At 40.2% G+C, this 16065-nt stretch overlaps 1 protein-coding gene across 1 annotated transcript in view; it reads right to left on the reverse strand.

Moving 5' to 3' along the window:
• Positions 1 to 12190: 12190 nt before the first annotated feature.
• LOC121851880 (VPS10 domain-containing receptor SorCS2-like) overlaps positions 12191 to 16065 on the reverse strand; it is a 61177-nt gene continuing 57302 nt past the window's right edge. The window contains 3 exon segments of the mRNA XM_042345960.1: positions 12191 to 12267; positions 12614 to 12768; positions 15631 to 15739. Of these exon segments, the coding sequence (XP_042201894.1) occupies positions 12191 to 12267; positions 12614 to 12768; positions 15631 to 15739 (341 nt within the window).

The following is a 16065-nucleotide window of genomic DNA, read 5'->3' on the forward strand; positions in this document are numbered from 1 at the left end:
TGGAGTGCTCAGGCCCCAGGCTACAAAGAAGGCGGGGGCAGGGTCATTTTAATTCCCTGCACAATGGCCCATGCCAACCACACTACGTCAGCGTGTTTAATAACTTCATACTGATTTTTTAAAAAGCATTATACCTCAGTATAGATAAGTAATATTTAAAAAAAACTTTTAAAAACACGCTTTTATTAAATGTACTAGTAATGGCAGAACTCCACAACTCCAGGAAGTGGCCCCGAAGCTTGCCATAACGAACCGTGGTGATTTACAGCCAACGTCAGTTGAGCGTGGACAATTAGACCCAAGCCGAAACATAACACATAAAAAAAAATGTTTAAAATGTTTTTTTTTATGATAGAATATAGTAGTGTCATCAGTATGACATAATTATACCAAGTTTGCAGTCGATACCACATTGGGAAGTGGGTTAAAAGTGAGTTACAAGATTTGAGGATACAACAACGACAGCAACAACAGAGTGAGTTAAAAGAAAGCGTGTAAAAAAGTAGAATAGGTTTTACCCTTTGTGGCAATATAACAGGTGTTAAGATGTTAAACCACCAAATATAAACCTTTTGCAAGGAATCAAACATCTAAACACCTGTTTTATTGCGAGAAAGGGTAAAACGTATTATTATTTCTTCAAACTTTGATACTGCAAAAAAAGTCCCATTATACCTTAACTTGCGATTTAAAGCGTCTGAGAACATTCCCGTTAGTAGTTTATCATCCCTGATATTCACTGGATATGATCGTGGATCAATGTCTTGCATGTCGCAAGCCGAATGCAGGAAACCCGTCTCTTGCTGTGCGACCGTCGTGCTCTCGGTCTGTCTACAGCAGTGATCAGAACATGGTCTGGCCTCTGGGACATTCAATGTGATGAGCTCCATTGGTCCATTGTGGAAGCTTGGACCCTTTGACATATGTGAACATCATACAACAAATTAAATAATTAATATTTGTAACATATATCAACAAAACAATTATACATTGTACAGAATAATATCAACATTTAATAATTATCAATCCGATTCACAAAATATTTTTGCAAAGTCTTATATTGTGTCGAATGTCGCGGTGACTGGCTCAAGCTCATGGCATGGAAATTGAACGTTCGCAATATTCTTAAATAATCCGCTCCTCTGCCGACCCAGTTGTATAAACGGGTACGCCACAGTGAGTGAACGACCATTGTGGAAGAGTAAGCCCATTCTGTATACCCTCGAGAGGGGGTTCTCTCAAGCTTCTTCTCGTGAAAGCCATTCCACATTTACCTTGACCTATATTATGTCTGCTCATAGTTCCTTACATTTTCGCTGGACAGAGGCACCGTGAGCTGCTCCTGACACGAGCAGAACCCTCCTTTGAGACACGGCGGGCATGAAACGGTCTTGTGAAGGCAAGTCTTCTGTGGGTTATTCTCTATCTGTGTGTTGACGCGCTTCAGTGGACTTGGTCTCACAATCCTGCACTCGTATTCACTCTGTGAAAATATACGTGTCGTATACGTTACAATATACTGCATATATATAACAGTTTACGCTTATGATCAAATTCCCTGGAACCACTCTCTTCAGATCTCTGATGCGAAGTAGGCATTGAGCCTGCATAGTGCTTGGGTGGGTGACATCCATGAACAATACAGGTGTGGTGGTGGGCTGCTGTGAGGTTACAGTGTCAGCAGAGAGCAGAGGGTAGTTCAGCAAAATTTATTGTTGCAGATTTTCCTCGCTTTATGCGGCTCCAAAAAAGGGCGCACAAAGTGAAAACACACGAGACAGCTGCCGCCGAGTCGCGCAAACAGTACCCACAATGTTGTCCCACGTGTGACTGAATCCGGATTAAGTGAGGGAAACCTGTTTTTTACTTTGATGCTTCAACGTCTATGCCACCCACCCTCACCAGCTATCTCCCCACTGACCAGTGTGGAAAAGTACAATATGTTTCACGACCAATGCTATGATTCATTTAATTTTTGGGTCAGATCGTGTAAGTAAAGTGTGTGTCGTACACCCTCCTCCACCCTATGCAGCCACTTAATAAAGATGTCACGTGAACAAATGTGCCAATGTATTACTGCTTCAGCACACCGGTATGTTGGGGAGCAATCCAAACATTCAACAGCAATTGGGTGCAATGTTTCGCTGGTAATTACAACCAGCATCATCAGGCAGTTGCCAGAATTGTTAAAACGTCCTCCAGCCTTGGACCTTTATTAATCATTTGTTCATTCCATCTCTCACATGACTGTAACGTACATAGCCATTTTGCCTCTTGTTAGCAGATGATAAAAAGATAATAGCTTGAGATTTAGGTTTGCTTTTTTATGAAAATCAAATAATTATAATAATCCAATTAGTAATTTACAAATATTTGGAGATCGGCATTCAACATGTAATTTCATAAGTAGCTAACTTAATGCGGTAATAAAAATATAAACATCCGACATGGTATCATTACTCACCTTTGACATTTTAATTTTCTCTAGTTCCAAGTACCACTTTTTTGTTTCCTCTCTGATCATAAAACATAATGTAGAAACATTGCACAAGTGAACAGATGCAGTATATTTCTTAACAAAAGTTACATTTATGACAATTTAAAATACTAATGTAATATGTAAATCACGTGTAGAATGTTAATTCTGTTATGTTTCCTATTTATAATAGAGGTGGAACAATTCACCCCTAAATGATTTAGTAATTGCAATACGTTTTCACGATTCAGGGTAACCATTTCATTAATTATATATATATATATATTTTATAAATACATTACAGTGAATAACAGCGCCTCTAGTGGCTGCTTGGGCAATGAGAACCGATTGGACAATATCCGAATTGAAACATATCACTTTCTTCCACTTGTGATTAGAAGCATGCACCGTCTGCTACACAATCAATATTATGCAATGAAATATGTATGAATCACTATGCTGCTAATATATTACTAAACTATTTTATTTGTCAGGTAAAGCCCACTGAGCTGTATAGCTCTTTTTCAGAAGCGACCTGGCTACAAATGATAGCTCAACGAAGTGGCTTATCGTGTGGAAATGTATAGCAGCTAATTAATCTAAACGCATGTTTCTAAATGTGAAGGGAAAAACCGGAGGACTCGGATACAAATCTACGCAACCTCGGGGAGAACATGCAAACTCCAAATATACAGGCGTCAGGGTCTGGATCGAACCCATGACCTCCTCCATACCAGGCGACAGAGATAACATCTTGCCACCACAGCGAGAATATCGATAAAGCTCAATTTTAATCTCACCAAGGTTCATTGCAAACCTTTTTCAAGAGAGCAGCATGGGGGAGGGCCAATTTCCGAGACACACATTGGAATTATCTCCATCAGTTCGACATCCAAGGGAAGACCTAAGGCCAGATGGTAGTATACTGTTAGGGCACATCTTGGAGGTTGCATATCTGCTGTGCAACAACTGTGGAATCTACCAGAGGGTGGAAAGCGTTGTGGTGGTATCATCAACTTTGGCCATGCTGACATCTTGGTGACATCTTAATCTTGAAGGTTCGCCACTTTACACATAGTTTTTAATAGCCAATGATACAATTCATAATATATTTTTGGGTTGTTTAAAATAAATTTCGTTGTGGGAATTGTTCTTCAACTTACCCTATGATGAAACAAAACAATTGGCGTTTGGTTAAACATTTATACAACATGTGACGAGTTAACTTGTTGGGTTGTGGAGAGTTTTGACGACACCAACTTGCCCATATCATTAGGTGGCCTAACCCAAATATCAATTGTGAATCAAGCAAGGTTCATCTCTATTCACAACCTGGAAGCAACTGCAAATGGACTGCACGACGAGTTGTGTAGAAGACTTTGGCCTACCTATCTTCGGCGAAGAGGAAGAGCTCACGGCTTTCTGTTTTAAAATATATAACGGATTCTGTTCTGTGCATGATCACGCTTGGCACAATGGGCCATACATCACTGACTTCAGGGTTATCTGTCAGCTCCTGCAGACTGAAAATAGCAGAGAAGCGATGTCAATAAAGTGGGGCAACGTTTCTGTTAATTGGTACATCTGAAATACACCCAAATGTCATTACATAAAAAAACATATAATGTCCAGGTTTCATTGCTAACACAATAAAAAAACAACTATTTTACACAGCAACGTCCTGACCATTTTCTCCGGATTATAAAATTCTCCAGCAAGTAGACAGATCCTAAAATTGTGCCGAGAGTCAATCGAGTTATACAACACAGGACACACACTGAGTGGATTCTAAGAGGCACCCCCAACTCTTGCTTTAAAAAATAAGGGGGGGGGGTGGAGGAGAAGTGTGTCTAATTATAATCAAGATAATATGGTAAACATAAATATAACATGGATGTGCCAATACAACTGATGCTATTTGCTTACGTTCCTATTTTAAATTCCCAAGAAGAGGCTTTCCTTCCTTGAATTCCTTTTCGTCTTTGTAATATTTAAAGCTGTAACTGCCTTGCTCATTTTGAAAAAGAACACAGTAACGTTTCTTCCAGGAGATCTGCATGCACAGAGAAAGAACATACATCTAAAATGATTTCTATACCAAATAGTAAATGACAATTTAGTTATTAGAGAAGAGTTGAAAGAGGTGTTATCTAAACTTTGTTATCTAAACTTTACCAAAAGTACATTATTTTATATCGCATTCCATATATTTAAAACATTATTTTAACTTGGAAATACTTATGATCAAATACAGATTAAATATTAAAAATTTTCATCGTCTTTTGTATAGCGCCCTAAACACCAGGACAACTCAAAACACTTTAAATCACGTCTCATATATTAAACAGCACCCACAGTGCTAGCTGTCCATGTGCAGCACCTGGACTGCAAGCAGGCGTTAGTATGCCAGTAGAGGGCGATGAATGTTATGAAAAATCCTAATAGAGTAAGGTGCAGGTAATTTCCGAATTCGGGAAAAAATGTGGACCCTCACTCTGGCACACAAATGGCCTGCTCTTGCGAATGACGTCAGGGGACCTTCAACGTCCACCATAAAGCAGACGGCCGTGTAGTATTATGGGTATTACAGCTTCAGTAATAATCGAACTGAAAATACTGCAACAAGTATCTCTCTTGTTGAGCATTGACATTTGACAGCATCTCTAAGGGGCAGAAATGAAATAGTTCATTGCAAAACAGTCATAACATACCGATGGAAAAACAAGTATGTCGATGTTTAATACGTAAAAAGGAAATATTTAACTGGCAGCCCTCGAATTAGGAAAGCAATTCATTCCTGAGACCCGTTTGTAAGTCGAACGGTTCGTAAGTCGGAAGACAGTAGTCTAAAGTATATTTAAATGTCCACACACAGAAACACTCCTCCCAGCACGAGGCTGTTTCGTTGCATCTCGCGGAGGATCGCTCAGCTGAACACATTATTGCCGCGGTTCAATTTGCAAATGATAGTTCGCGTTTTAAGTCAATGTTGAAAAACATTTCATGGAAGCTGCTTAGTAATCGCGGGTGTTTGCTTGTCGGATGTTCATATGTCGAGGACTGTGTATACTTAACTGTTCTGGTCAAGCATATGGGCAATAATAAATTATATTGTACAGCCATGTCAATACACTGCTGGATGAAGGCCATGTCAGTCATGGGAGATTTCCCCCCCCCCCCATCATTACTTCACTACACTGGTTAGTGCTGGTGGAGAGGGGTAGCATCGGTTCAGATATCATTCCCAACTGAAATCATCCATGGCCGGGAATAAAACTCAGGTCTCTGGGTTCATAATTCTCCACTGATGAAGTTAACCTTTGCTCCCAATCCATACTCCGCAAGTATGAAATAAATAATTAGACAAATTGTATCCTTCATATATCTGTCTGTGCACATAAACATATGAAAGTATTACTTATACAACCCAGCAGTGGCATGACATTCTGGGAGTACATCGTTTCAGCAGCAATGTTTCTTCACAAGCGAACTCTGGACTGGTTTCGACATAGAGTATCTCATCAGTAGTCAGGCTTGTTGAATCAATGCTGGTGAACTGCCAATATATTGCAGGCAAGCAATCTCCCCTCATGATAGGGGGTTCCAGTTTGATACAAAATTATTAAATGCGGTGTCCATAACTCAAAGTAATCATTTGCGCCACAGACGTAGCTTGTCTTGGGGAGCCGAGTCACTTTGATAACCCAGCCAACAAGTTGCTCACCGATATTTTGAAGACAATTTTATTTGGAGGAGGAGACTTTCTCAAATATCCTTCACAAATGATTTTTTCTCCCAAACATTTTGCCATTGTCAACCTCACACCGTGAAATGAGCTATCAGCAGGCCACGCAGAAAAAAAAATAACAAAAACATGCAATTAGCTGAAAGGTTAATATCCGACTTTAGTGCCAAGACATATTCTAATCGTAGCAAAACATTAAACCACAAGGAAATTACAAATGAAACTTCGGGTTGATATTTCCGCAATACTGTATGCAAGTACTGTAACACCAATGGTTGTCTTTTCAGAAAGTTTATCTTATTTTCCCGAGCTTCATCATCATGAGCCATGGTCAAGCTTTGGGGATTTTGGAAAGCAATGGACAACTGCAGCATATAGATGTCTAAGGTAAAGATTACAGGTGCAGCCATCATTTGTCTCGCCAACGACACTACTGGCAAAATGGCCTCCATTAGAGGGATCCCTAGAGAAGCTCTCTAGAGAGAATTGTTGACACACTCTTGCATGCTGGCCAGACGTCTTGGAATAGGTAGGAATACCCACACTTTACCCCACCACAAGCCAATCAACTCTCTGTGGTGTACCCATTTACCATTTATACTTTAATACCCTGCACTGGGAGATCTTACCGGCGACCTTTGGATTGCAAGTCAAGCGAGCTGACCACTATACAGCAGCATCCCGCATGAATATATGTACTGTATGTTGAACTTCTTTCAAACCGTGCGTAGCCAATCGTGCTACTCAGAGTTCAAGTTCATTTATTAGGTATGGCCCTGTGAGCCATTCGCTCTTGAATCGGGTGCAACCGCAACAAACAAAAACATGAACAAGAAAACATCTTAAAGTGGGATGCAAGTCAAAACAACAACAACAACCACAAGACAACTTAGATTAAGGTGCAGGGGAAGGACAGGGGAAGGACAATAAACTAAACACATAAAGCAGTTCTAAAGAAATGAGTTTTCAATCTAGATTGAAAAACGCGTAGGTCCAGTTGCTTTCTAATATTGGAAGCAAGGGCATTACAGATAGCCGCAGAAGCGCATCTGAAAACGTACAATTGCAACGTAATTTTCCTGATTGTACTACACAAAGATAAGTACATGCTACATTTACATACGTTTGTATGCATTATGAATGTATAATTTGCCCCGTATTGATAATTTAGGCACTATTAGTAGACATTTGGTGAGTCTGTGAAGGCCAAAGCTAAGTTCAGAATGTGTGGTGGTGCTGTTTTTATTCGTGCGTATGAAAAAATAATGACATAAATTAAATACCTATACATCACAACTATTGTGTTTAGTGTACCCGTGTTGATATTGCAATTCTGTAGAGCATGTTAAACATTCGTAATTTTTTACAGTTACATATTTTAACACATGAAAGCGAAACGAAATTTGTTCAAAGCCATAATTTTTTCATCTATAAATGACAACAGAAGCAACATCCGTGTGAGAATGATCAAAAGTATGAACTCACCCGGAGTTGCTGTGTAGTCGAGTGCTTGTCAGCTCGCTTTTAATTTTTGTTAAAAACCTCCGGGTCCTCCAGGATTGCTCGAGAGCTGGGTGATTTTTTTATCGGCAGGAAATTTCCCCCCCCTCCAACCTCAGCTTTATGGTTTTATGGCTTTTTTGGTTGGTAATGTGGGTAATCAGATGGGAAACAACAATTCGGGACTGACTTTTCTCCGAATGAAAAGTGCATATGAACAAAACCCTCAGTCACGTTGTTGATGCAAGTGTTCCACTTGTCACATAGTTGATGTAACTTTCAGCGAGTTGATTTGAAATTGGCTCCTGATGTACAGCAATTATAGCGCGTTTGCAAAATGAAACGGATATGATCACATGTTTTACAGCATAAGCATTCGGGACACATGGTACATATATCCTGTTCAATAGCGCCAATTTTATTGTTTGGTAACTATATTTTCAGTCTGCTGTGTCAAATATTTATTCAGAAGAACCGTTGTGTGTAATTTTAGCTTCACATAGAACACGAGTAAACATGTTTGTAGTGCACCATTTTAAGCTGTTGGGTGGAGAAGCGATTTAAGGAGAAAATAACAATAAATGAAACTCAGTATTAGTAGCGATTCCAAAATCATAGTGTGCACTTCACAGTTGTTCTACATGTGTAAATGTTTGTTTTTGTTATCAGCTTACCAAAAACGTGCACACGTTTTGTTGGTTTCAGGCTTAACACCACAATATGGTTTGGGGGTTACAAAGGAAATGGAGACTCTCTTTCCAGTTGTTATCGTTATTTGCAAAATGCGTACACATACCCTGATAACAAACAAGAAACGGCACATGCTGAGGCTCCGATACTCAAGTTATTTCCTATTTTATGATTAAACTAGAAAATGATACAACTGGACAACCAGAAAGAAAGCAATCGATTACACTTACCTATGAAAAAAGACACGTTCTATATGATCTTGTTTTGCATGTAATATATTGCAATATATTTCGATTTAAAGCTTTCGTGACTGCAGGGATTCATCTTCTTGGTTCTTTCGGTAAAGTCACGTAAAAGGGAAATAATAAAATAATAAAAATAAAACATAATAAAATCATTCTCACGACGTTTCGGCCACAACCCAAGCAACTTCCCCCTCCAACCCAGCTTAAATATACGCTGCCAAGCCTGGTGGTGTTCATTCAGACACTGTCTTTCCGACAGACCTGTTCTTCACTTGAGGACGGCTGCTTGCGTTGTGGCCGAAACGTCGTGAGAATTATTTTCTGATGTTTTATTTTTATTATTTTATTATTTCCTTCTACGTGACTTTACCGAAAGAACCAAGAAAATATATTGCAAAATATACTTTTGAGCAAAAATTTAGACGAACATATCTTCTTCGGTAGCGCAAGCACAGCTTGGTGATCATTTGCCTCCTGACTTGTTGGCTCCTCATCTGGAATACTGGCGACCTGGTCAAAAATGCACTTACACAACTGCAACTTGTTTAGAAGAATTGCCCCCAAACTTGTTATAGATTGCCCCCTACCAGGAGACGTATGTGCACTGCTGCACACGTCTAATGAGAAAATGATGGACTGAGCGCACAATGAATCAAGATCTTTCTTTTGACCCCTTGCAAACAGTATGAGATTTAAACAGCAATTCTCAGTTGTATTAAACTGTGGCAGCTTGACATCTTGTCAATACGTGGCTGTACAGCCCGTTTATATGCTGTCACACTTCTTAGCGGACAGCCTGCAGCTTAAAAAGTAATGTAAAAATCCTTTTGTCATATAGTATAAATAGCAGCTCACAATATGCTGTGTAAGGACATATGACCAGCAAAGCTGCTGTCAAATGTCAGATATTTAGGACAACCCAATATTTTCTTTTTTCAAAAGAGACCATACTGGATAAATTGACCACACCTAACATTGGGTTAGGCTTGAAACACGCCCATTACGTCTCTCCCACGGTGAAGACAGATGGTATATGATCGTCCAGAAACCATTTGGTCATGTTACACCATAAATTCTAGAAAATGAATTCAGTAGCTGAAGCACGAGAAGGTTAATGTCTCAAAAAGACACCATAAAACAGTTTCAACTATAGTGATTAGATTGTAGAGCAATTACTTATTTATACGTTTAACCCCTTTTTCAACACCACAGGCACTGGCACGTACTAATTTAAGAAGTTAAAATATAGGCTACTGAAGAGCAAAAATATATCTTGTGAGCAGAATCATTAAGGTTAACATCCCGATACCCCACTTTTAAAATTGCTGCCCTGTTGAATGTTCCTTCGATTTTTTTCCCAATTCATTCACTGGGAAAATGCGGCAGATGATACGAAAGAGATGCTGTCATATCATGAAAACAGGTTTTTATTCAGAGCATCCTTTTACATCGAGCATGGCCGCAGAATCTGAATTTTTTTTATCCTGGAGAAATCCGAAATCATTGCCGACAATGTCCACGCAGCTTAATGGGGTAGCTACGTGTAAATACGAGCGAAAATCGGCATGTGATATTATCACACACAAGACAGCTACTGGGAGTTGTGAATTGCCACGGTGCAAATCAATGGTATAATTTTGTGGGCGTATTGTGAGGCGCTTTATTACGTTCGCCCAAACCCGAATGGTCAGTTTAATATTTCCTCAGCAGGATGGTGAAGCTTTACGATCCAGTGCCTATCACACAACGGATGAGTCAGGATCAGGGTTCAATGAATTTTGTGTTTCATAAATACGTCAGCTCGGAAGGTAAGGTGTGCGTTGGAATGACAAGAAGGTGCAGCCCTTTTGTAGATCAGGCATATGAAACGATCGCACACACAAACGGCTCTCTCTCTCTTCAACATCTTGCAAAATTGTCACACGCAAAAAATGATTCCCATACGATGCCATAAAAATGCACACTGAATGCAAACGGGAATATACACAAAAGGTATTTACTGTAAATAAATTAAAATGGTTATTACTCTGTCGAAACCAAAGATCTCCACGAGGCATTAACAGCACAGAAAACACAAGGTTACTCATATAGTCATATACTACAAGCATTGGTAAGTATTCATGGTAACAAATCTTATGAAAAGGCAGCATGTAATGGTAAAGCATGCCACTAAAAGCACATTGTGTGCTCAACACTTAATTTGATAGTTAGAAATGCAAATAAATAGTTATATTTTATACATTGTGCCACATTTAATGTTTCTTAAATTAACGCCACATCGATCACGCATACTGTTAGCAAACGTCCTTCTGTTGCTTAAAATAACATATATTTTTCTATACATGCCAACTCTCATCGAAGGATTACCACAAGCATATATTAGAATATACTGTGCTTTACAAAACCCATGAGAAATGTATACAGGCTCAATGCTGAAGCATTCAAAAACTTTAACTTATGTTCATTACATACCGCATACAATATTTTGGTTCACAAATCTTTATAACATATACATGTCTGAAACACCACTGATGGTAACGTGAACAAGCGCAAGGCTGGGGCTGATGACTTCCTCTACAGAGAGCTTTGACAGAAGCATTTTTCCACCAATTCATTTCTTGCATTACTAAGGCCCTTATATGTATGTGTACATGGTAAAACTTCTCTTATTCCCGCGAGGTTATTACCTGGCACTCCTATTATCCACGAGAGATGTAGACTCCACAAAAACTCCTCTTATATGTGACCCCATTACAGGTACTGTATTGCTATATTCCGAAATTATCCGCAGATTTTCACATCCTGAATTTTGGAAAGGTTTCTTGTTCGCAGATCATACGCAGATAAGAGGAGTCACGCGGCAAATTCATTCCATTGCCTGTGGGTTTTTAGTTAAAAAATGCAAATAAGTATAATAAATGTTTGGATAACGTTGCGGAAAATCCGATCTGCAATATTCATCCCCGACGTCAACGTGAATGAAAGGAGTTCTACTGTACTACTTTGCAAACTTCTCATTCCTAACAGCTCATCCTACAAGCGTTCGAAAAAGCCGTAGGCTGTCTGTAACTATTTGGTTACAATTTAGTAAAAGTTTTATGGATATAAAACTCTAGGGACTTCAGTAACCAATTTTATGTATTGTTGTTCAAAGCGATTTAATGATTTGAGGGATAACTGGATAAAACTAGACACTTTAGGGAATATCAACTAATAATTTCAAAAAACCACAGGATCCAAAGAAATGTTTAAAAAAATTCTGGCAATACCAGTCATTACCCTTAATCTAGAGTGCACGTACTCTCAGCCACAACGCAAGGTTGAGACTCCACATACTCCTGTTGAAAGTCCACGTTAAAGCGCAGCATGCAGCACTGGGCACTCTCCCTCTCTCTCTTTGGTCTACCGAGCGACGGCAGTTATGATGGAGCAGTGTCGGAGGACGTGAAGCGGACCAGGGGGGGTTGCTCAGACAACGCACTGATAAAGGGACAAACCGTGGCATATTGGTCTGAGATTGGAGTTTATTTGCTGTTAGCTGCTCACGTAGCTGTTTGCTTCCCTGGCGTGAAGGCCTAGCACGACGTGAGTGCTGTGGTTTCCTGCGACGCACGCACCAAAGACAAGGCAAAGAGTTACACGCTAAGAAATGCTATCAATAACGGTAAATATTACCCAACTTATGACATTTAAATCTATTGTCATTTTTGAAATGCCACAGGATTAACGGCCGTGAAGTTTATAGTTTTTTTTTATGAGGAGGACAAGGTGGGAGGAAAAAGGACAGAGGGAATTGGCAGCAGAATTCAGCGGAGCAGGGAAGGTTGAAAGGCGCGTCAATATTTCAGAGTCGGTATATTAATCTCTGCACGACCCAGGGGGGTCAGCACAAAGTTCACGCAATTAGAGACACTATCTTGTGAATGAGCGAGTGTTCCGAGGTCGCGTGCTTGTGCGTACCTAGTGTCTGTGAGTCCAAATCATCGTCAATGAACTCCTCCTGGTTGTGCAGTGCCTCGTTTTGGATAACGGTGGCCACCTCCCCTGGCGTGGCCACATCCTGCTCCTTCTCGTTGTGCATTTGCGCATAGACGTTTCCTCCGACCAGTTTCCTGCGGGGTTGAGTGGCAACTTCACTCCAAGTAATTTACAAAGAATTATAACGCTGCAGGTGTGGGGCTGAGGACAGTGATGGTGCAGTGGTTAAACACACTGTGCTGTGAACCTGAGCACCTTGAGTTCCATTCCTAGCCAAGGCTAACATCAGTGGCAAGTGATACAGGAACAGATCCTGGTCCTTTCCCACTTCAGCAACCCACACTGACTAGCATGGCAAAATATAATCAAACAAACCCCATGGTTAACACAGAGAGTGGGAAGGGCCTCGTCTAGCAGTGAATTAATTATTGTCACAGCATAACAAATTTACAACCCTTTGGCAACCCACTGCTGGATGAAGGCCTCTCTACGCCATATGTTGTTTGGTCATTCTTCACGATGCTGGTCAGGGTGTGTTGGGGTGGAGAGCCCAGAACCGGCTCAGCTATCATTCGCCACTGATGCGAGCCCTTGGTGGAAATAATATTTGGTGTGCTAACCGCTGCACCGCCATTCCACCACAGATACTGTAATGAGGGATTTTTTCCCCATTAACTTGCAGGTTACGGTAAATATTGTAAAAATGGTCAAAAACATGCAAAACCAAAACAACACATCAAGATGAACAATCAATGGTGCCTTGTCCAAACGTTTCACACTGTGGCTCTGTTTATCGCCTTAGTTGGCGATTTAGTGGCAGCAGGTATCTTACTTGGCTGTTATATGGATCACGAAGGCAACTTTATTATTGGAATGGGAAAGTAATTTAGTGCTTGGACTTAAACCAACTGCTCCCTGCCCCCACCAACCCGTCCTTCTTCCCCGGTATCTTTATTGCCCTCTTACTACATTCAACTCACCCAGTTCTTGTTATTTTTGGGAGGGAGGGAAAAGTGGATACAAACACACACACACACAGGGTGATCCTTGTATAGACCCCCCCACTTAAATAACATGTAGACATTATAGAGATAAAACACATACATGAATGCCTCTTCATATTTCCTATCAATTTCAATAATACACTTCTTAAAATGTATAACTCTCTGCTCTGTACGATATAGAGCCACCACTTTCATCGTATTTGATGACCTGTTGAGAAGGGGTCCATTAGAAACCAGTTGGGTATCTATAAATAGATCACCCTGGACAATACATAAAATGTGAGGACATGACCAAGGTTGCCGTAAAATAAAAGATATGAACATAAATGACCCATTTGTTTGGATCATTCATTTCCCTTAAGAGGAGGTCTTTACATGGTGGCAAACAATAAAGATGTAATTTATTTATCACAGAATATCTCCGTCACTGTCTAATGCCAGGCTGCCAGGCAAGGCAGTCACACATATCAGGAAACATGCAAAAAGTCTGCATCATGTATTCAAATAAAATAATGATCTTAACCAAGGAAAGTCTCAATATTCACTGGAGTCGTAATATTCTCTTTGAGAAAGTTTCGACATTGTATTTTGTGACCAATGAATGTTTAACAAGTGTTTTGCGTGTGACAGGAAATTGGAGAAACCTCAAGGACATGAGGGAATAACATTTAAGATTCTGCACTGACAGTTTCATGAACCCACTCGCTGTGCTCCCACCTTCTGACCGCCTCACAGCCTGGCAGGTTAAGTATTCCTACCTTTAAAGTGTTTCTATTACAGGTGCGAGCGACCGTGCCTGACACTACAGCTCAGCTATAGGGGAATTCCTCTGGGCTAAATCAGTTTTTTTCTCAACTCCAGTCCTCACGAGCCCTCCCCCCCACCCCCATGGTGCATGCAGTTGTTCATTGGCTTCATTTGTGTGTGAATATAAAATATAATCAAGTAAAAGGCAGAGCCATGGAAGATTGCATGGACTGGAGTTGAAAAGTTATTGAGAAAAAATGGTAACAAAGGGAATCAATTATGGCTTGATAACCACTTATCAGGTTCAAATCAGTTGTTCCATATTATTTCATTGCCAATGTAAAACACTGACCATGAAGGGTTTGGAGGCAAAAAATTTACGTTTCCTTATATATTAAAACAAATGCAAAGTAGTTACTTATATTGTCATATACCAAACATACAACTTGTTCATTTATAATATGTAAAAAAACAGCCTTTTGTAAATCATAATAAGCAGCCACTTAGCAAGCTGTCAGCCACTTAGCATGTGACTCATCTTACAGGAGAGTCACATGCTAAGTGGCTGATTACTGATCTATTACATAATTGCATACATCCCCAACCCCGCCTCCGCCTGTGATCTAGAAACGTGATGGGGTTCAACAATGATGACGTCATCCTGCACTATTTAAGACCGGAAGCAGGTGGATGGCTTCACTATTCTGGCAAATCGTCCAAAGATGCTGGATGTAATGTCCAACGAATCGTCACGGTTACTCAAATTGTAAATATTGTGGATCTACTCTGCAACACACCGGTGGGCTAAAGTAGTGAACTATTTGTCTTTTGTCAACGTGACACATTTTTTACTGATTGGCCGTGTCAGGTGGTGGAGGGTTGCGACACATTTATAAATAACGCGATCTAACCCAAAAACCTTTATTATGAATAATACTGGTCGAGAAAGTCTACGTGTTAAGCCTTTGTCAATCCACAGCTGAATAAAGTGCTCCTAATGTCACGTCGACTACGGGGGTTGTTTGACCGTACATCACGCTGGTCAATGCGGGTTGGTGAAGGGGGTGGCCCAGAACTAGTTTCAGTTCTCACAAGCTACTGTCAACCACTGTGTCACTGGCTCCAACCCCCATTATTAATTATAAAAAAAAAATTTGCCGAAGGAACAATTGACAACTTGTTAATTGACAGCGTGTATGCGACTATACATTTTTTAAAAATCAAATCCATGCACGGGGCACATACCTTTTGAACCTGTAGATGATGTAGATTAAAAGGCCAAGAAAGGCCAGGCAGAGCACAAGCAGCACAAGCGTAACACCTGGCCCCGAGCCCGGCTGCTGGAAGCCTGCTACTGGGGGAAGGTAGAGCGGACATCTCAATAAGCCAGTGGGAAAAAAAAAAATTGGCATTTTAAATGTGTGCACACACTCGGCAAGAGCACCTTTGGCATACTCATGTCCCAAATCTCAAGTGACATTTTATTCAAAGTTGTATGTCCCGCATGAGTTACTTTATAGTCTGTGTGACTCACTCTCATCATCTAAAATTTTTCATCCTGAGTGGAGCTGCCATGGAAAAGTGATCAAAGATTGTTTTTTTTTTGCGGTTGTCAGTTATTTGTGACCCAAACCAGATGATAGAGGCTGCAATATTTATCACTCGTTTTTTTGTATTACG

Source organism: Callorhinchus milii, unplaced genomic scaffold (assembly GCF_018977255.1).
Source record: "Callorhinchus milii isolate IMCB2004 unplaced genomic scaffold, IMCB_Cmil_1.0 Scaffold177, whole genome shotgun sequence".
NCBI classification, from domain to species: domain Eukaryota; kingdom Metazoa; phylum Chordata; class Chondrichthyes; order Chimaeriformes; family Callorhinchidae; genus Callorhinchus; species Callorhinchus milii.